This window comes from Hetaerina americana, unplaced genomic scaffold (assembly GCF_022747635.1).
Source record: "Hetaerina americana unplaced genomic scaffold, ioHetAmer1.1.p SCAF_4, whole genome shotgun sequence".
NCBI lineage: Eukaryota > Metazoa > Arthropoda > Insecta > Odonata > Calopterygidae > Hetaerina > Hetaerina americana.
The window spans coordinates 10706364-10727672 of NW_027286985.1; the positions used below are offsets into that span (position 1 = coordinate 10706364).

The 21309-nt window shown below is 35.4% G+C and overlaps 1 protein-coding gene across 2 annotated transcripts; it reads left to right on the forward strand.

Annotated features, from left to right (window-relative positions):
* The first annotated feature begins 838 nt into the window (after positions 1-838).
* LOC139692291 (tumor protein p63-regulated gene 1-like protein) lies at positions 839-20286 on the forward strand. 2 transcript variants are annotated; one of them, XM_071590386.1, is made up of 6 exons: positions 839-1076; positions 1217-1406; positions 5497-5673; positions 6507-6665; positions 15928-16073; positions 18351-20286. In XM_071590386.1, the coding sequence occupies exons 1-6, from the start codon at positions 902-904 to the stop codon at positions 18680-18682; spliced, it is 1179 nt and encodes a 392-aa protein (XP_071446487.1). In that variant the 5' UTR covers positions 839-901; the 3' UTR covers positions 18683-20286. The 2 variants fall into 2 exon arrangements, with proteins under 2 accessions (XP_071446487.1, XP_071446488.1); XM_071590387.1 differs by lacking the exon at positions 6507-6665.
* Positions 20287-21309: the final 1023 nt, after the last annotated feature.

Genomic DNA, 21309 nt, shown 5'->3' on the forward strand with positions numbered 1-21309 from the left:
CACCTACTAACCGACCTTCGGGCTGATTACTGTGTGTTTAGGTTAATTACTCCATCAAAAACATTTGTCCCACGAATCACACTTAAATGACTTAGGTGCATTTTTTATCTTTTCAGGCAAATCACCGAGCTAACTCTCCCATGATAACTCTTCCTAATCATCTACCTGTAGCACTGGCGTTGAAATATTCCTTAAAGAATTCTTACAACCATTTTTACCTAAGTCACTCTGACAACGCATTAAGATCCACCGGCAGGGTTTGGTTTGCCAGGGTTGGGTTGGGTCGGGTCGGGTTGGGCTGGGTCAACTTGGTAAAAATCGCTAAATTCGACTTTCTATTTTAAACCAAAAAAGTATAGCGCCCGCGCGGAATATAGCAAGTTATTTGAAACAGAAATAAACGCAAATGGGGAAATCAAACTGTCTGATTCGAGAGAAAATATGTTAAAAATATAACATTAATAAACTACCGTTTATGATCCATCACGAGATTCCATAAAAAAAGACGTCTTGTGTACGATTACTTTTGCATTGCGACGGAAAACCACTTAAATGAAATTGGCCTGCGGAGAGCTAGCCCACGACTACCAGTCGTTGAAGCTCTGGATTTTATCAGTCATACCAACACATATATTTTAGGGACGTATATCATATACTGCATAATCCATCCCGGTCTTAAGTGATTACAGGGAGTATCACTGAGTGTAATATGTACGTTGTAGTGAGATTACTGCAATGGTTTATGGGGTTTACTTAGTTACTTCGTGCAAAAATATTTATGTTGGTGTGGCTGAAAAATCCAGAGTTCCAACGGCCGGTAGTTAGTCGTGGGCTAGCTCTTCGTGGGCCAAGTTCAGTTAACTGATGGTGACCTTGTCGTGTGTTGACGGGTTGTTTCGTCATGACGGAATGTAAATATGGGGGTGATGATCATGTATCTAAAGACAACGAGAACTTGAGCACAATGGATGACACGTTATTAGATGAGGAGGGAACACATGATGATTTTCAAGGCGCGACACTACAAATTCGTAGTGATCCGTATTATCTAAGTAGCCGTAGTCCAAGCCCCAAAGGTATTAGCAAAGAATAGTGAACCTATAGATATAATGATATTTATTTCATGTAGTTAGGACTTATGATTTGGTTAGGTATAAATGAAAAACTTATTTGTAGCAATTCTCTTTTTCGTGTTGACGTTTTTCTCAAATTTCAGTTGAGACTCCAAAGACCGCTGGAAATATGCAAGTTGCACCAAGTGCTCTGCCTTTTAACTCTGTGGAAAATGCAAGAGACTTTTTTTCATTCCGATCTGGCCTGGTAGACAATGCAATCGAGGAGTGTTTAAAAACCATTGTTTTTCCAGATAAAGATGGTGAAATTCTCGGATGCTGGTTGTTAACAGAGTAAGTGAGAGAAATTCTCGGTTGACCGAGAAAGTTCTAGAATTTTGAGGCCAATATTTGCAGAAACTAGTTTGCTTAACCAATTAAAGCCACTATTGTAGGAAACTCACTTGGTTCCAAAATGGTCACCAAAACTCAAATTCTATTCTAAGTGTCACTGCATGTGCCATCGTGTCCAAAACTAGCAAACAAATACAGAAAGTTGCCAGCGTTTGTGGTTTGTTGTTGCTATTTTTCTGCCTGTTTAATTTTTTACCCATTTCATAATTTTAATGGTGTAATGAACTCGATAGGATATCATATTTTCAGAAATGTTCTAATTGTCAGTTATGAGTTCAACTGAAGTTGTATCTATTTCAAAAATAAGTTTGATGGATACTATTAGATACATAAATTATTCATTCCATTGACTTTGCACCTCTGGCTGCACATATATCCACTTTATTCCTCTTTGGCATTCAGCCCCTATAATGAAGTATGAAGGTGGGGAAGGGATGCATTTGTATTCATTAGTGTTGAATCTTTAACTCATCTGGGTACATAAATAACACTACATTATGCATACAATTTAACTCCCCACATTTCTGTACGAATAGTTACAGTACGAAGAATGGAAAATTAATAAAAAGAGAAGTTGAAATTTGATAAATGAGTACATGAATAAATGATCAACACGGAAGTATGGTTCAAATGAAGATATGATATATATGAATACCATTAACCTAGAACTGATATTTGGCAAGACTATTTAAGTTATTTGGCAAAACTATTGTGATCTATGTGAAAGGTCAGTCTTCTTTTGGACTAAGAAGAACAGAAGAATGGACTGAGAGCATTAGGAAGTTGTTACTGTTTACAAGGCAAAGATATTTTTTAATATATCCTCTAAAAGTGGACACAGATTTTATACCATCAAACTATCTCATAAAATTTTGCACTTTTCTTTGCTTGATAATTGACATTCAGTGTCACTTTGTTGCAAAAAAACTTTGGTAAATAGTCTGAATCTTCTTCTACTTATAAATGTATAAAAAACACAGCAAAAAATTTTAGGCAAAGAATTGTAAACTTGATTTATGTTCTTTGAACAAATGGGATATCATATGAATGTAATATTGGTCAGTATAATCATGGTATCTGTTGAATGTTGATGTGTGGTATCCTTCCAATCGCCATTGAAATTGTTGTAATAGTCAGCACCTCCTTTGACGCCTCTTGGCTATTCTTATAAGAGTACGGCTGGGGTGAACTCTTCCCATAATATTCATATGATGTTATCTCTCTTCAAGGTCTTCTTGTCAAAGGAACCATGCAATTGAAAGCAACTACCAACTGTTCTGCATTCAACATCCTCCGGTGCAGAAAGCATCTCCATCTCCATAAAGCACCATCTAATGTTACTCACAGTTTTATTTTTCAAGAAAATGGATGCAATGGCAACATTATCAATCGTTGCAATCAAATGTATAGCATTGTCATGAAAAAGGAGAATATTATGATTTTGTCCTCTCACCTTTCGGTCAAAAACTGTTAACCGATCTTTAAAAATTTTAGAAATCATCCATGCCTTTTCTTTTTCATACTAAGACACACCCAACTTTGTCATGTCATTATTTATGGAACGCCTTGATCAAAGGTATTTTCATATCAACAGAGGTGACTCTTTTCCTCCATCAGCTGTAACACAATATCACCCACTGTACCATCCATTCTTTATCCAGTTTTCCACCTTTACACTGCTTAGTCTTCAGTGACCGGGATTTAGATGGCGAATGAGTGTAGAGGAATAGCCCACGTTTGTCCATATTAAATGATATGTGCATTGGTCGTTCAATCATCCTTTAGGAAAAAATAGGAAAACAAATTATTTTGGGTTAATATTTTTTTATTTTTCAACATAATCTCCTTTTACTTCAATACACTTTTTCAAGCATTTCTCTAAATTTTTAAGCGAAGCAAAACTCATCAGGATTGTGACAGAAAAGCACCAAAACAGCCTCTGAATTGGTTAGGTGTGTGAGTTCATTCTCCACTGAAAGCAACTGTGGCTCCCATCTTGCCAAGATTGTTTTTACATCCAATTTTTTGTACCGAGTTGAAAATACTGTACCCTGTGATATGCCTGTGGGCTCAACTATTTTGCAAACTTTGATTTGTCGATCACTCAAAAGCGCATCGTAGATTTTGTCAATCACTTCAGAGGAAGTCTCTTCCAGTGTGCGTCCTGAATGATGTTCATCATTTGTATGACTGCGTTTAGACACATTTACCAAATTTTAAACATGGAGCAGATGTGCCGTGAACTTCATCCAACTCAGCTTCGAACTCTTACTGTGTTAAGGTTTTTAAATAGAAGTGTTTAATTACTGTGCGGAACTCATTTTTTTGCATTCTTCTAAACAAATAAAAGTTTGTTGCTTCAATTGATTATGTAAATGAAACCACGTGCTGGATATAGCTGAAAATTTATCAGCAGTCTAGTGAGAGAGGAGGCTCACTAAAAGCAAGCCTCTTCTGATACTACGAGCCTCATCTCTTGGATTATCTAAGGAGTTATTGCCCACATTACGCATGTCTCTATTAAGTCTCTTATTTGAGCTGTTATCCATAGCCACGTAGATTTTGCCGACTTATGAGTTCTACTACTTTGGTTATTATATTCTTTATACATGGTCAATTTCCTTCTTTGCGTGTCTCTTTTATTATTTCTATTTTTCTATTGATGGCCACAGTAAACTTTTCTCATGCTTGCTTTTCCTCTTGTATCATTGTGTTCCATCTGAGTCCTTGTGTCACTTCTCTCCATCTTCTTGTATTACAGTCATCTGTACTTGATTCCCAGGTTGTGATCACAATTTACATCAGTGCTGGGGTGTAGGTCTTACAATGTTTAACTTTGTTTTAGGATCGCATTCTGACTAGAATGTAGTCCATTTGGTATCTTGCTCTGTTCCCCTGGCATCTTCTATGTGTATATCCTTCTCGGGTATTGCTCGAAGAGGGTTTTTGCTGCTAGCATTCTTTTTTGTTTTTGCAGAATTCTGTCAAATCTTTCTCTCTTGGAGTTTAATTAACCCAATCTGAACTGTCCTATGCTGCTTACCTCTTGGCTCTGTCCTATCACGGAATTCCATCCTGCTCCAATAACCTCTTCCAGTCATTCATATACTTCTTCTATTTACTCTCCTGAATGCCTGGACATTGGCATATAAGTACACCTGTGGGAGCACTAGTCATTAGCGTTCCCTTTAACCTTATCATTGGATTTCTCTCATTGTTTTTCAGGCATGATTTGACTCATTTTGTTTGCTCATTTTTGAGTATACTACCCTCTTTTGCATTCCTTTGGTTGTCTCCTGAGAATATCACCCTGTATCTGTTGCTCTAGAAGTCATCGGCTCCAGCCTACTTAATGTCCCGGACTCCCAGGATTTCTTATCTCGAGTCTGTCCAATTTTCCTACTTCCCAAACACTCCAAATGACTTAACATTCCATGTCTCTATTTTGCATTTGTCCACCTTGACACTCGTTCCCCTTCCAGTAGTCCCTTATAGTGTTTCAGATGGTGTGTGGCTAGCATACTGGCTTCCCACCCAAAGGGTCTAGGTTTGAATCCTGGAGACAGTATATCTTTTTCAGTGGTATCCCAAACCCAATTTATGGTGCTTTGTGGAGAGGACTTGTGAGTGAGTGCACCATCCATTGGATGGGAATTGATATCGTACTGATCTTCTTGGTCTGTACCATCTGTGTTTTATGGTTAAACTGCTGCCTCTTACCAATGGTGCAGTATTGTTGGAGCCACTTTTCATTCTCTTGTTCTGGAAACATGAGAATCTTAACTTTTTCCATAAGCTGAGAAATTGTTGGTGCCTCTGAAAAGCTAATTAGTGACATTCAGTGCAATGTGCCATAGTTGGATTCATAACCCCCTGGGGTAGTATGCCCTGCGATGTGTATTAGTCCTACTTATTATATTAGTCCATCCATTCATATTTGTCAACTATGTATTTAGAATTATATTATTAAAGTCAAAGTTTATTTGAATGGCATTGCTCAAATTGAAATTGAGTTTTTTTTTTTTTTTAGGATCAGCTTTTGGGATGCTGAAAAGGAGAGGCTTGTGATTTTAACAACTCACTCCTTAATCACTGTGAAGTATGACTTCATTGCCCTGCGACAGCTTGACTGCCGTGCAGTTCCACTTCGCTTGATAGATACTTTGGTGACTGGAGAACTTGTATACCCTCCTGCATCATTAGTGCCGTAAGTTGAACTAAAATTTAAATATAAATTTGAATTTTGTCGTGGGAATAGTGTTTTTCTCATTATGAAAAAGCATAATTTTATCTATTGTCAAAATAAGATTTTGAAACTGAGAAAGAGGCATAAACTAGCTATATAAATATCACAATATTCAACATTCTTAACTGAACAATGTATTCCATTTGAATAGCTAATCAACAAAGGTATCTGAATGTATTAATCATGTCTCTTTCCCTGCGAACTGCTCGTAATGCCGATGGTTAATTTAAGAGTACATTTTACTAAATTTTTAAAAGTTGATTTGAAGTAGTGTGCTCATTATTTGCCTCATGGCCCAAGGCAAGTTTTGTAATAACTACTGTTCTTAAAATTTGTGTGCAGATGTAGGAAAGGATGTGTCTGTATGAGCTTCAGCTCTCCATGTTTGTTTAATTTTTAAATGTAAAAACTGTAATGGGGGTGCCAGAAAAAAATTCATGCAGCCACATTTGATGGGCAGATTTAGACTATATAAACAGAGGTATGCATACATCCACACTAGTGAAAATGTTGCAATTTATGTGATTTTTAGCGTGACCATATTCATGAAAAACTGTGTCCTGTCAGATATGCTTAAATGAGGTTCATGGGCATGCTATTCATTCAAAAGAAATTATAGAGTCTTAATTATACCAGTCCCTGGTGCCATCTGCTTCATCATAATTCTCTTTGGCATGTTATTTCTCATGTGAGATTTGTAGTATTTATTGATTCATTGCCATTTCTTTGTCACATGTCTGCTTTTGTGATGTATTAAATGCGCTCTTCTGTTGGCACCCCTGTGCCATTTCTAGAAGAATGAACGGATTGGCCAGTGGTGTGTTAACTGTGGTTAAAGGTTGTTTACTGCGACCTCTCCAACAGAAGTGGTCCAAGGAGAAGTCTACTTCTGACTGCCATCTATCAAATAATTCTTCCTCTCCGTATGACTTAATATCTAGTTTTGAACCAAGGTATTCACATTTTCTATGCTCAGTTGGACTGTATATTTTCTTGCGTCAATGTATTAGCTTCTTTCTCTCTCTGATTTAATTCTTTTGATTACGTTTGCAATGTATGTACATTAGATGTTCCAAAAAAATAGGTTTTGAAGTTTTTCATTTTCCTTCTTCGTTTAGTGTCACTTCCAATTTTCAATATTCATATCTTGTGCATGATCTGTTAATATTAAAAAAAAAGAATCAATCTTTGGAGGCTATTTCAAATTCTAGTATGTCGCAAATGATGAGAAAGTTTTTAAACCTAATTTTTTCTGAACCAGCCAATTGTAGGTGTGTAAATGTCAGTTGATACGCGTATACTTTTCATAAGTAGTTCAAGTTTTATCTCCTTAATTCTTATTGCCAAAATGGCTCTGAATTATGCTTTTAGCTATATTAATAGAATGTTAGATATTATTTTTCATCGCGATGTTTGAACTTACCAATGTTTGTAGATATTATTTATCTTATTTGCATGAGTATAAGCCAAACTTTTTTTGCAGGAATTTAGTGAAATTACCATTACAGGAAATTGTGGGGAATTGTTGATACTTTCATTAAACTTTCTTAAAATCAGGTGAATTATTTGGCATTACACTCATTTGGGACTTCAGAATATATGTATTCATGTCCAAAGTGATGGTATTCCTTCAGTAAATGATTAAATAATAAAGTAAGAATTCTACAAGGTTGGAGAGTAAGTTAAAAACTGTACATGAACATTCTTGAATCAATAGATTAACCATAAACATCTGTAGACATCTTCATTCACACTGATATCTTTCTGTTTTGAATGTTATTTTCAATGAATTTCATTGATTAAGTTTAATGTGGAATCTCATGATTTGTGGAGGTTTTTTTCTGTTAAGCTTACCACTTTTAATAGCAAAATATTTAGAAAATTTAAATATCTCTGTATCTTTTCTTTCTTATTTTGCTGCTATACTTTGTAACTCTGGGATCAAGTTGCTAATGACCGATTTGATTTAGGGGCTATTTGAGGTTTATTAGGGTCTCTTATATTTGGAATTAAGAATATAAAAGCTTTGATTTGGGAACTGTTGCTCTCCTAAAAATTGAGGTAGAATGCAGCCATTGTCATTTAGTGTAATATTGGCTCTTAAGTATGCGAACACCTAGATGTAAACTATTGGATTCAATTTCCATATTTTCAGTCTTAATTCTGTGAATATCTCCTCAATATTTTGAAACAACTATAAGGGGCAGGTAAATGAATATCATAGATTATAAATATGCGCCTAAATATAAAAGTAGAAGAAGACTTTTATTGAAGAGAAAACTTGAAAGTGGAAGTGTGTGTTCTAATTAAAGAGCTCTGATAAATAATGCATAATAATTTTATGCAACAATAATGTGAAAATCTCAATGAAGAACTCCAGGGCTTCTTCATGTTATGACTAATGCCAATGATATATTTTCCATTTGGATATATTGTATTATGCATAGCTAAATTGTTTTTGTCATGCATTGACAACATATAGTATCATAAGTAAACAATATATTTTTACTGACCAAGAAAATTTCTCTTTTATTTTGATTTATTTGGAAAACAAACTTATTATAATACATATCTCACCCATGCAATATAAAAGCACATGAAATAAAATGAGCTTTTTTTTATCATTAAAATGAACGGCTTATTATGCTGATGAAGCAGAAATACCATGCTTAAAATACTTGGAAGTCATATGATAAACTTGACGTATGCATAATAGAGTTTTATGAAATAATAAATAAAACTGAAATAAAGTTGAAATGGTTTGGAGCAGGAAAACTATTTTACCATTTTGTCTGTTTTTCAATAGCATGATTTCTGGATTAGACTGGGAGATTTTGAAGATTAATTCCATGCGGTACGAAGGTTTATTTTAAACATAAAGCTACTGTTAACATGATGCTAAAATACAGAGGATGCTGGTTGAGCTAGAACACACTTACTTGGTATTTTGCATCACCCTTGAGTTTGATGATGAGGAGATTTGGCAACATACTAAAATGGTAATTAGAAAAGTTCTCAGAATGGAATAAAGGACTTACCTCGGTGAAACTTTTTTGTTTTTCAATGTTGTCTCCCTGTACACTAATGCACTTAGTCCAACAATGTTCCAATGTCTTGATCCCATCTTGAAAATCAGATTCCTTCAGGCCTGAAAAATACCCATCTACTTTGGCCATTAGTTCTTTGTTTGAAGAGAATCTCCATCTAACGAGGAAAATTTTGAGCTTGGGGAATGGATGGAAATTGATTGAGACGAATCAGGCAAATAAGGCGGGTGTGACAACAATTCATATCTTAGTTTATTTATTTTTGGCATGGCAATGATACTTGTGTGCTTGGACATGCATTGTCTTGGTGAAAGATGACTTTCTTCCGTCCCAAACCTGCCCTTTTTTCGTGTAACTTTTACTTTTGTTGCTCCAGGAGGTTAGCATAGTATTGTCCAGGAATTGTTTGACCAGTGGGAATACAATCTATCTACAGAAACTATTTTGTATCCCAGAAAATTGAAGTCATCACCTCTCCTGTTTCCACTTCGTTGACTACTTTTTTGTCTGTGGGGTATGATAGTGGACCCAGGTTTCATCTGTGTTCACAAATCAGCTCAGAAAATCTTGTTAGTTGCTCTTAAAAATGGTCAAACGTTGTTAGAAAATTTTTTATTTTGATGTGCTTATGCTCCTACAATAAGGGTCATGGCACCCATCTAGCAGATAATTTTCTCATATCCAATTCCACTTTTGAAATGCGATATGCCCATTCAGATGACATCCCTACAGCTTTAGCGATTTCTTGCACTTTCAGTCGGCGATCCTCCACGGCCATTTGATGCATTTTGCAGCAATTTCTGGGGTAGTGCCACATTTTGGCTGACCACTACGCATGTCATCATCTAAGCTGTCCTGATCAAACTTAACTTCATTTGTCCTCTTGGCAACAGTTGAATATGAAGGAGCAGAGTCCCCCAGAGTGTTCTGAAAGTCTGCATGAATATCCTTTGCTTCCATACCTTTCTTCACTAAGTATTTAATTACTACTTGAATCTCAATTTTTTCCATCTTCACAAATCGCTAGACAGGCACAATAACAGAGAGGCATCCGCACCACAGATCTCTTCCCAGATCACTGAAGTGTAACTTGTTTACTCATAAAGGATTGTCTAATACTACGAGGGAAACTCCTTGCACTAGTGCTGACATCTGGTGGTGATACCGGAAACCTCTCTAACTACCGTCATGTAAGCTCTCTTCAGAGTTGGTGGTGGGTGGCTAAGATATGCTTAGCTCTGCCCCCATGCATTCTAATGTTTTTTTATGCGTGAGCAGATGATAAAGCAACTATGTATTTTATTTGCTTTCAAAAACTGGCTGTGTATTTTTATATTTTGACTTCTGTTCATGCAATTATGATGACCAGAATTTTCACCATTTGTTTTAACTCTTTTTGCCTCACTTGCTTGCCTAGCTGGATCCCACAGAATTTTTTAATACTTTCTAGATTTCTGGATTCCATGTTCTAAGTTAATGAAAATGTTTGCACATTGGAATCTTCTTTTTCTCGTATCTTCATTCTCCATGCAGGTAATGTATTGACCCTTTGTCCCAGTGTTACTACTTTTCACGAAGAGGTGCTTCCAGTTAAGGAAAATAATTACCAGGATGTGATGACTGATCATTTTATCAGACTAAACAGAAAAGGTAACTTGGCTTGTTAAACTCATTGGGCTTCATAAAGCTTAGATTTCTTTGAATTAGAATGAACTCAAAATGCAATTGGGGCTAACTAAACAAAAGCTTCTGCTTTTCATTTATTATGAGGGTTGTTCAATAAAGAATGACCATAAATTGTGTGTCATAGGATTAACTGTGTGTAAATTGCATGATGTTTGCTTAATGTGTGATGTACATGTGATAAAATTTTATTTTAATGGACTTCAGTATGGCATCAATGGCAGCTATCGCAAGTTGAAATGTGTTCAGTTTAACTCATGGCAACAATAGATGTTATATGTGATGCTGAATTGTAATTTTGCCTTTGCCTAAACGAAACATCAGCTGATGCCTATATAATGCTACAAGGGGGCTTTAGATTGTCTTTTCTGCCTATAGTGTAGCTAGAAGATTGTTTTCAATGTTTATAGAGGGAAGGCATCAAATGATAAAGGAAGGTGGGCCTCGAGTTAAAGTCTAGAGAATTGCACATTAACGCCACAGCTGTCATCGTGAGAGATTATTGAATAACATAATGAGCACTATCAGAAATATTGAAAATTTCATTGGGTGCCACCCTAATGTTTGTGAAAGAAAAATTACTCATGAGATGTGTTTGTGCACAGCATGTTCCGTGACTGCTTGTACATTAATATAAGAAAGTTTGCACCCAAGTTTTTTTTACAGTGTAAGTTGATTCTACAGGAAGATTTGGGAATTCTTTTCTCAGGTCATAACTGCAGATGAAACTTGACTACATTATTCTGATCCTGAGGTCAAAGACGAAGCTTTGTGTGGAAACACCAACCGCTATCAACAATATCAAAATAGGTGTAACTGCTGGAAAAGTTATGGTCGTATTATTTTTTGATACTCAGGGAATGATGTATCAGCTTCTTGTACTAGAACTTTATAGATTTGTACTGAAAACTCCCCATATTAAGCGTGAAATGTGACATTTTAAAGCAACAGATTGAATATGGCACCACGTAAATGGACAGCCATACATTGCAAATGTTGTTGGTGAATTTCTCATGAAAATCAATTTTTTTATTAACAGAAAGAGGTCACTGAATAATTAAACTTGGTATTTTTTCACAAAACCTATATTACTCTGCTACTGTTTTGGATGCATAAGCATATTATTCTACCCGATGATGTCACAGATGCATCAAAACCAGTAGTAGTGTGATACAGTTTTTGCAAAAAAGTACCAAGTTTAATTATTCAGTGATCATGAAGTTTTGCAAAGTAAAGCCTAAAACCATTAAATTCATCAGAAGAAGATTTCAGTGAAATGTACACATTCAACTTGTAATTGCTATTACAGATGCACTACTGGATTCAAATCAATGGTAATTATATCGTATGCACATTAAGTTAACAGTTTATCAAGTAGTTAAATTTTTGTTCATAAAATTTCACTCATAAAATATTTACAAACTCTTTTTATTGAATAGCCCTTGTAGATTGTTATGAGAGAGCAACTAACTTTGTAGTGCATTTCAAAAACTTTGCAGCTATTCTTTGAAATAGTTTAAAAATGCTAAATTTTTAACTTAATTCTTTTTATTAGGATGGAGAAATTGTTTTTGGGCGTTTGCAGTAAAATTGTATCTCATAATTCCCTCTATAACCATAAACTATACTATATATTTTGTCTATGCATTTCACTTAACTTCACCAGAGGTTTTATGTTCAGTAATCAGTTTCCTTTCATTTCTCAAACATTTTTCTCATCTTAACAGATGGATAGCCTCATTAAATATGCAGAATTTTCGAAAGTAAAGGGTTTGATAAGTCTTCATATATATAGCATTACATTCAGAAAGTAGTCCTGAATGGCAGTGGATCCAGTTTTAAATCCTGATCAAGTGAAATTAACTTTTAATCACTAATATTTAACGATTTATGAGTTAGATTGAACAGATTGACTGTTGAAATTAATTAAAATAGTGTTAACATTCTTTTAAAATAGAAATATTTTATGTCACATGACATCTGACAACTTATACATTAAGATTAATTTTATGCATTGAATCATTCTGCCATCTATGTCGACTTAAATACTTTTTACTCTACGTAATCAGCATGCCAGTAAGAACCAAGTTATTAAGTGCCAATAAATTACCATTGTTGATAAGGTTAATTGCACTTAGCAGCTGTCATTAAACCCCAGAGGTGACGCTGGTCCCTCAAATTCAGTCTCAGTGATTCAAGTGATGGGAAGCCATATGTACTTGTATGAATGTGATATATTCATGCAGAGTAGTTTCAATAATTGTATTTGTTAGGGAATACTATCAGTATTTCAATAATTGTATTTGTTAGGGAATACTATCAGTATTATTGTTACTAATATGTTGTTTTTCGACAAAAAGATTTACGTTTTTCTCTCCTGTATCTTAATTTAGTCAAATTTAGTCAAGCAATGGCTTTGCACGTATGTTTTTATCACATGAATTTGGGAAAATATCCTATCAAGAATATGTTTTCATTGTGCTTCTCTGATTTTTTGAAATGACGATGCCTGTTTTTTTGTTTGTATCTTCCTTTCATGGCCTTTGGCAGAAAATCTATAATTTGCATGTGCATTTTTTGCAAATAGTTGCACCTTAAATTTGTTTTGTTTGCTATTCTTGCAATCTGCCCTGTACGGGTGAACATTCCGATAATAATTTTCAGTAAATATTTAGGTAAAATGAATTTTTACAACATCAAATTTGTGTGAAATGAGCCATACGGTTTTTCTCTTTGGTTATGAGTTATTTCTGATTTTTGTGCCTTGCTACTTTTTGGTCATTTTATGCATGATTGTTCCATATTGTTTACTATGTACACAATTTAGTAAGGCGTTGGTTTTTTCACAGAATTATTACAGTATGACCCTATGAGGTAAGTAAGTTGGCCTTACGTGTAAGGGTAAGGTCTGGTATGCTCCAAATTATAAACATTAGTTTTTTAACTGTTTTCACCGGAAATTGGGAATATATCATATCTTTTGAGGCCCATGTTGTTTACTTTATTTTTCATAACTGGATTAAGTTTTTCCTCGTAATTGTGGGCACATCAAAAAGAGAAAAAATCTGACTCGGGTATTCAATCAGTCCTAAGAAATTTTCTTATCATTCATTCATTCTTGTAGGAGACAAATATTGTCGTGTTTTATGTGGTTAATTATAAGGTTACCGTGAGCTCTTTTCTCTAAGATGAATGATTATCCTAGTATTTTAAATCAGTAAGCATACCACTAGGAAAGAATTTGGCAATACTTTTGCATTAACTTATTTCTCAAATACGCTTTATGTTTGCTTCATCACACAAATGCAAGCATTATTTGTAGTGGTAAGCACAGCAGACTCAGCATTGCTATATTAAGAGTTTCTTTCAACCTGACGTGTTATATGAGGGTTGTGTGAGGGATGATGTAAGGATAGCAAGGAAAACTGGAGCGGTAGTGATATAGCAACATTCAGCAGAAGGGAAGAGAGGCAGTGAGGGGTTGATAGAACATCATTAGTAGAAATAAAAGCTTAACCAATGTCTAAATGCCATGAAGCAATCATATGGAGAAGTCGACTGGGAGTATGATCAATTAGAAGAAATAATTGCAGGTGTGGGATTGAGGGAGTGAGGTAGGGGATTATGGTTTAGGACAAAGGAATGACCTTGGGGAGAATGCAGTAGAGTTCCGCAGGAAACTGGGCTTAATCATGATTAACATTTGGTTTAAACACCACAAATGGTGAAGGTACAAATGGAAAATGCCCTGGAATTCAGGACTATGTCAGAGTATATTATGTTTGGGCACAGATTTAGGAAGAGCTTTTATTATTTTGTACAGTTTCGCAGTGCAAATGCAGATTCAGATGATAATTTAGTATTAAAGAAATGTAACATCAGATTCAAGGGGGAAAAACGGGGAAGAGGGTCGAGGAAATGAAATGTGGAACCATTAATTGGATTAAAAAGAGAATAGTAACTGTTAGCTCTTGAGAAAACCACAAGTCAGGAAAGGGAGCTGGTGGGAAACAGAAAAGCTGTAAGTAGAAATTTCCGGCATCACTAATGTAATAAAATACAAGGTGGTGACTTGCTTCTGCTGGGAAAATTAGTCATTTCATTTTTGATATTCAGGTAACAGTTTATCAGCTTTTTGTAATAGCACACACTACTGCAAATGGAGCATATACTATAGCTGTGTACTGAAAACTCTCCATATAACATGTCAGCGCCACACTAAAGCACAGCCACACATAGCAAATATTGCTGAATTTCTCATTAAAATCAATGTGAAGTGTGTTTCTCATCTTCCCTATAGTCCAGACCTAGCCCATGTTACTTTTTTCTGTCTCCAAACGTGAAAGAACACCTTCATGGAAAGTATTTTTCATCGTCAGAAGCAGGCATAGGTGAACTGAACATGTTTCAACTTACAGTAGTTATGACAGATGCAATACAGAAGTCAAAGCAATGAAAATTGTACCACATACACATTATTTATTGAGCTAACAGTATATGATATTTGTAATGTGTAAATATTCAATGGTGCAAAATATATACAGGGTTCGTCCGGAAAATAAGTGTACTGAGCTCAGGAAAAAAAATGTATTACACTTTTACATATCTTAAGCTAATATTCCTCAAAATAGGACCCTTGTGAGTCGATACACTTGTTCCAGTGGCGTTCCCATTCCTGGAACGCTCCCGCAAAGGCATCATCGGGAACCTCTCAAAGACTCGTCGTCGACCTCTTCTCTGCCCTCCACGAACATCTTGTGCCACCGAAAGATCATGTTTCTGGACATGGCTGACTCCCCGTAAGCCTGGTTAATCATACCGACAGTTTCGGTAGACGATTTCCCAAGCTTTACCGCAAATTTGATGGAATAACGCTGCTCCAGAAACTTCGGCATCGCGTTCCGTGACGTGAGTCGAAGCGTGGAGGTTCGCGTTAACAGAGCTCCTCACTACACCACAGCTCAGAGCCGACTGCCTTTTTCAGCGTCGCTTGCCAACATACCCCCCTCCAATCGCAGCCCGTCAGAGCGGTGCTGGGCGCGCCTGGAGCGGCGCGCCCAGCCCAGGAGTCAGTACACTTATTTTCTGGACGAACCCTGTAGCAAAGATGTTTCAAAATAAATTTTGTTAGCAAGTCAAAGGACAAGATCATGGCTTCCAATTGAACTTTACATTTCAATTCTCCCATGCTAAAAAATCATGATAAGTCCTCAGGTTTTGATTGATTGATGACTGCTCTTAACATTTAGTTACACAATATTTTAAATAAAAATATAATTGATATGGGCAAACTAAGTTCATTTAAAAAGCTCATTTTCATGTGAGCATTCAATTTTACCATTTGATCATTGTTTTTTGGGAAACTTCTTTAGGTAATCTCTATCTTAAATTTTAGAGAATTAATCTTTTAAGCCATGAAGGTTGTTAATATAATTGCAGTGGTTTAGCTTATCATATGTGGATTAATTTTTTCCCGCTGTTTTAGATCTCGGAATACAAGAGGGGTTAGAGCTTTATGGAACAGAGGAGCACCAATTTCTTTTGGAAGACGCTGGAACCCATTCAATAGTGATATACCATTTGTGACGTATACATTTCACCCATTATATTGGGCCCGCCAAAAACAGAGAGGTAAGTTGAATTTTGAGGGAAAAGCTGTCAGAGAACTAATAAAATATTATGCCAGATGAAATGACGACAATAGTGAAATTTGTCTTTGCATGCCTCTGGCCTCTCTCACTCACTTGATAGAATCATATTTTTTACTTTCATATAAAATTAGTGGCAAAATCCAGTTAAAAATAAAATGCTGTTGATGTGGTGAAAGAGGAGGCCTTTTGATAATAATGGTCAACAGTATATTGGGAAGAGTTCTCAAAAACCTAATAGTCATTGAAATCACTTCAATAAGAAAGTGAAAATATTATAAATAGATTAACATCATGTGTTTCAACAGAATATATTCTTAAGAAGAAAATGTTTAATTTTTACCGCTGTATTGTTGCGTTTGCATGATGTTCCATTGCTGTGATCAGTAAAATATTTATTGTTTAGACAGCTGAGACTGTCAAAGCAAAGAAGATCCAAATTGGTGTGAGAGTCAAGTCTTTTGTCAACAATGTGTTGATGCACTGAGATTCTTTAGGTTAAAATTTATGAAAAATACTTGGATCAGGCTGAAAAGATCAAAGTGGTTTAATGTTAACAGTTAATACAAATAAAATTGAATTTTTACAGTAAAAAATAAGCAGCTATATGTATGTCAACATGTATTCATCAAAGAATTCCAGAAATTTTACATCACTGGCCCAAAACGCCTTTAAACTGCTTTGTTTCCATGTTCGGAAGCATGAGTCACAAATTCAAAGTGTAAATGAAGTACTGAATGACAATCTTCTCTCTTAAGATCCCATGACATTATTAGCTTTTGAACTTTTTATATAAATGCTTAGTTTCTGTCATTATTTTGATATTATCTAAATTTGTATCAAAAGCGACTATTTTCTATGTTAACGATACTCTTGTACTGCATATGATTGAATGCCTGTAGACTCTGGAGATTATCAGGAGAGATACAATCTGTGTGTGTATTGACGGAGGACTGGCATTCCCTATAGCCGAACACATATTTAGTTTTGCCACAGCAACACACGTGAAATAAAACTAATCTAATTGGAAATTTTTTAAGAAGTACGTTCGACAAACTATTAAAACTCTGTTGCTTACTAGCAATTCAAAATGGTGATATAATCAAAATTTGTTATAAATGCATCCATTTTCTCTGCCTGACATAGGAAAAAATTTTTAATAGTATTTCTTAGACAAATCAGCTTGCTTTTTTAGGCTTAAGCTATACCCGTACCCCTGGCCACAGATTATAGGACACAAAGTGATTTTAGAGCAGCTTTTAGGGTAAAAAAGTGCATCTTTGGGGTTGGGAAATATTGTAATCGAGATATCCAGGAAATGCTATGATAATATCTTCAATGGGTCCATTTTGGTTGATCCTAAAACTGCCAATTCAAAGTTTTGAAGCCGGTAATTAGTTGAACATTTTGTGTATCTTATTATAACCTAGGGTAAGATAAACCCAAGGAGTGGTTCTGGTGGCTCTTATGGATTTGGTCTTGATTGAACCCATTGTGGAGTGGCTCTTCTCTTTGGCCCATTGATAGGATTGTTCCGCTCCAAGGCCCGAACCTGGAGCCAGACGCATCGCAGGCCGTGGAATGAGTTCCGATCTGTGATGGCTCCTGAGCAGAGTTCCTCTCCTCAGGCCAAATCCATTGCAAACTAGTATGAGCCAATGGGGTTGGTTTCGTATCTATCCCTGGTGTTTTCATTGGCTTGTCTGTCATAAGACTGTCAATAAATTGCTACCAAAGACTACAATCCGTGATGATGTAATGAACATTTTGTAAATGAAAAATTTTAATACCAGTGAAAAAAAAAACATTTGTTAGATACATTTAATCATTGCCATTTTAACGCTCATCTTGGAAAACTATTTCCCTGCCTTAATTATTAGTTATTTCCCATATATCTGCCATAATTGTGCTTGACACTGGTTAAAAAACTTTGTTGAAACATGTAGTCTGTATAAGATTTCAAATCTTCATTTTAGAGAATAAGAAGTAAATTTGATCAATACTTTTGACTTCCCAACCTTATTGGAGTCTGTGTTTTCATGGAATAAAAATGAAAATATGTAGTGTTGTCGTATGCAACTAGCCACTGTGCAATTAATATTTGGGTCATCTGACAATTATGGTTACAATGTTCCAATATGAGAGAAAGCTACACCAATATGAATGCCAATCCTGTACTAATAGCTTAAACAGGCACTTTTACCCGTAAATTCTTTTCCTGCACTTGTTATGACTGAAATATTTGCCCTTTTCTTTGCAGAAGTTTTGGACAGCAACGACCCTTTCCTGGATGATAAGACGTATGATTTGGATGACTTCTCAGAAAAATTGATTTCAGCTGTATGCAAGGAAAATGCTGAAGCTTTAAAAATGGGAAACTCTCCAAAGTTAGATGAATGCAAAGAGGCCGTTGAGGAAAGTAAAGGAACAGTTGAGAATTCATCAGATTACTCACCCACATTGAATAATGTTGTGCCTGTCAAAGTGGAGCAGTGCCCTATAGTCCTTCAAAGTTATGTAGGCTTAGGATCATTGATTCACAACAGAAATGGCCTTGGTTTCTTTAAAGTCAGAGGAAAGTTCAGCTTTTAAACTCAATTCAGAGTTTCATATGGTAAAATGGTCATGTTTACCTACTTTTTGAAATTTCTGAGTGGGGAGTATTATCAACTTATGCTACTCTGGTTTATACAATTTTATGAATAATAATATAAACCTCTTTCTATTGTATGTATTTAATGGCAATGCCCTTTTTTGAAATTGCTGACTAATGATAAGTTCCTGAGGTCTATATCCTCACAATTTACCTGGTCATTTATAGTGGAAGTGTTACATTTATCTTTGTTAAAATATTTCTGTTGGACGTGTTTTATAGTTTATGCAGACTAAGTTATTGGAAAAAGCAGTTTTTATTGACAATCTTTTGTCTTATGTTAAAAAGTTATGCTGACAACAGTATCAATAGTAAAGTAATAAGTGTTGAAAAGTATTTGACATTAACTAATTATCTGATTAAGTCAATAATGGAGCATTGCTAAGGGTTATAAAAAGACTGAATATGTAATTTTAAATTTTATTTGATGTTCCTATTAAATTGATAAGCATATAACGAGTATCGGTAGTTTATGTTAATTATTAATAATAGCTTCTCATCATATACAAGCTTTATACCATTTCTGATTATCCCAACACCATTATATATTTTTATTAATCCCCAATGAGCATTGTAAAATCATTGGTAAATTTTAAATTTTTTTCCATTTATTCCATTTTTTTTAGAGTTTTGTGTGCCTCTCTCTGTAACCTTCTCCTTTGCCTGCTTGTTTTCTGGCATTTTAAATTCGTCGTGGTAGATTGCTCACCCTTGTCTGTGCCAAATGAATGCTTTCATAACCAACATTTACCCGTGTGATGGATTGCAAATGTTGAAAATCTAAAAACGAGAATAAGATGGAAAGGTGAATAAATATTGTCATTCCCAAGTCATTCATGTCCTTCAATATTTAAATATGATTTGTGTTTTGTCTTTTATATTTTTAAATCGTTAAATTTGTGGAAATATTAATTTTCCTTATTGTTTTGTGTGCATTACTTGCACATATGTTAATCTATTACATTAGAAAAATCATGCCTCATATTTTTATCCCCTTTTATAATTAATTTTGAGTGCCATATTAAAAGTTGAAGCAAGATTTTTTCAATGCCTATAAATGTATAAAAATCTATTAATTAAAGCCAGTACATAGTTTCAATCTGTAATAAAAGATATCAGGACTGTTATCAGGGTTATTTACTTTAACTAAGCTTACAGTAGCCTTATTATTCAAGGGAGGAGTGATATCTGATGCAATATGTTTTACTGGTTGAAGAATTCAATACAATGGCCTACATAATTCTATGGTGTCTCTAATGAAAACGAATTAATTGTGTGTTCCAAAAGATTTGGTGGTGTTTACATCAAAATTATAGTGACTGCAATGAATTTTTCATTGTTCAGTATTGAAAATATTTTGACCATGTCCATTGTTTGGAAAAAACTTCTGAAGACATTCTTCATGCACAACTTTCTCGAGTGATTGTCATTATTAGGACCTGTGAATTATTATCATATGCACCATAATTGTATTGTGACTTTGAGCATATTGATGTGATAATTTTACTTTCATTTAAATTAAAGCGTTATATATTTGTTTTCATATATTCTTCATTGATTACTACTAAATACCTTGAAAATCTCTAATGGTCTTTCAACGATGCCCTAATAATACCTATTACATTTTTATCAATGCGCATCAATAATTCAGAGCATGGTACTATAAATATAGAACCTTTAACCACATTTATCAACTTTAAGGTTGGTTTAATAGATGAGGGTTAAGATCATCTAGCTCAATGGTACCATATGAAATTCCCGCATCAGGGTGTGGGTACCAGTTCATTTCCCTGTGCCACCTGTGGTTCCCCATGAATATCCGGCATCCAAAAAATGACAGCTTGGGTGAAGCTGAGGGTGTCCTAAGGCATCACCCACAATTAAACTTGGGCCCTTTGATCAGCAGCCTAGCTCTCTACCCGCTGAACTACCATGTCCCCAAAGAATCTATGTAAAGCAGTAATGAATATAATGCACATCTGTAATACCATAGTTTATTCCTTTAATGTTTATGTTCAGATCGACCGTCCAATTATACAATTGACTGAGAAGTAGTGGAGGGCACAAAATGCATCCAATGTGCTAGGCACGTGCATACACTGCCTTCTACCATCAAGTTCACACATATATGTTATTTTTTATTTTTTTTGCTCTCAATATGTAGTGTAACCTCTTAGGATTATCATAATCAGCAAGTCCACAGGGGGATCGAGATGGTGCGGGGGCTAACGTACTGGCTTCCTACCCAGAGAGCCCTGGTTCATATCCCAGCGGTGTAGAATATTTTTCAGAGGTATCTCGATCCCTACTTGAGTTGCTTTGTGGGGGCACTTTGAGTGAGTATGCTGTCCGTCAGTTGGAATGTTAAGCTGCGGACCCCTTGGCGCCTTTTAACAAGAGTAGGCTAATGCCGACGCCGGGTTTCTCTCTCCACCCTTCATCCTTTCCTGTCCATCCCCTATGGTGCAAATGACCTCAGCTGTCGGTCGCCTCCCATAAATACTACTACTAGCAAGTCCACGGTGAATCAAATACATACATGATACATATTCGAAAAGAAATGGCT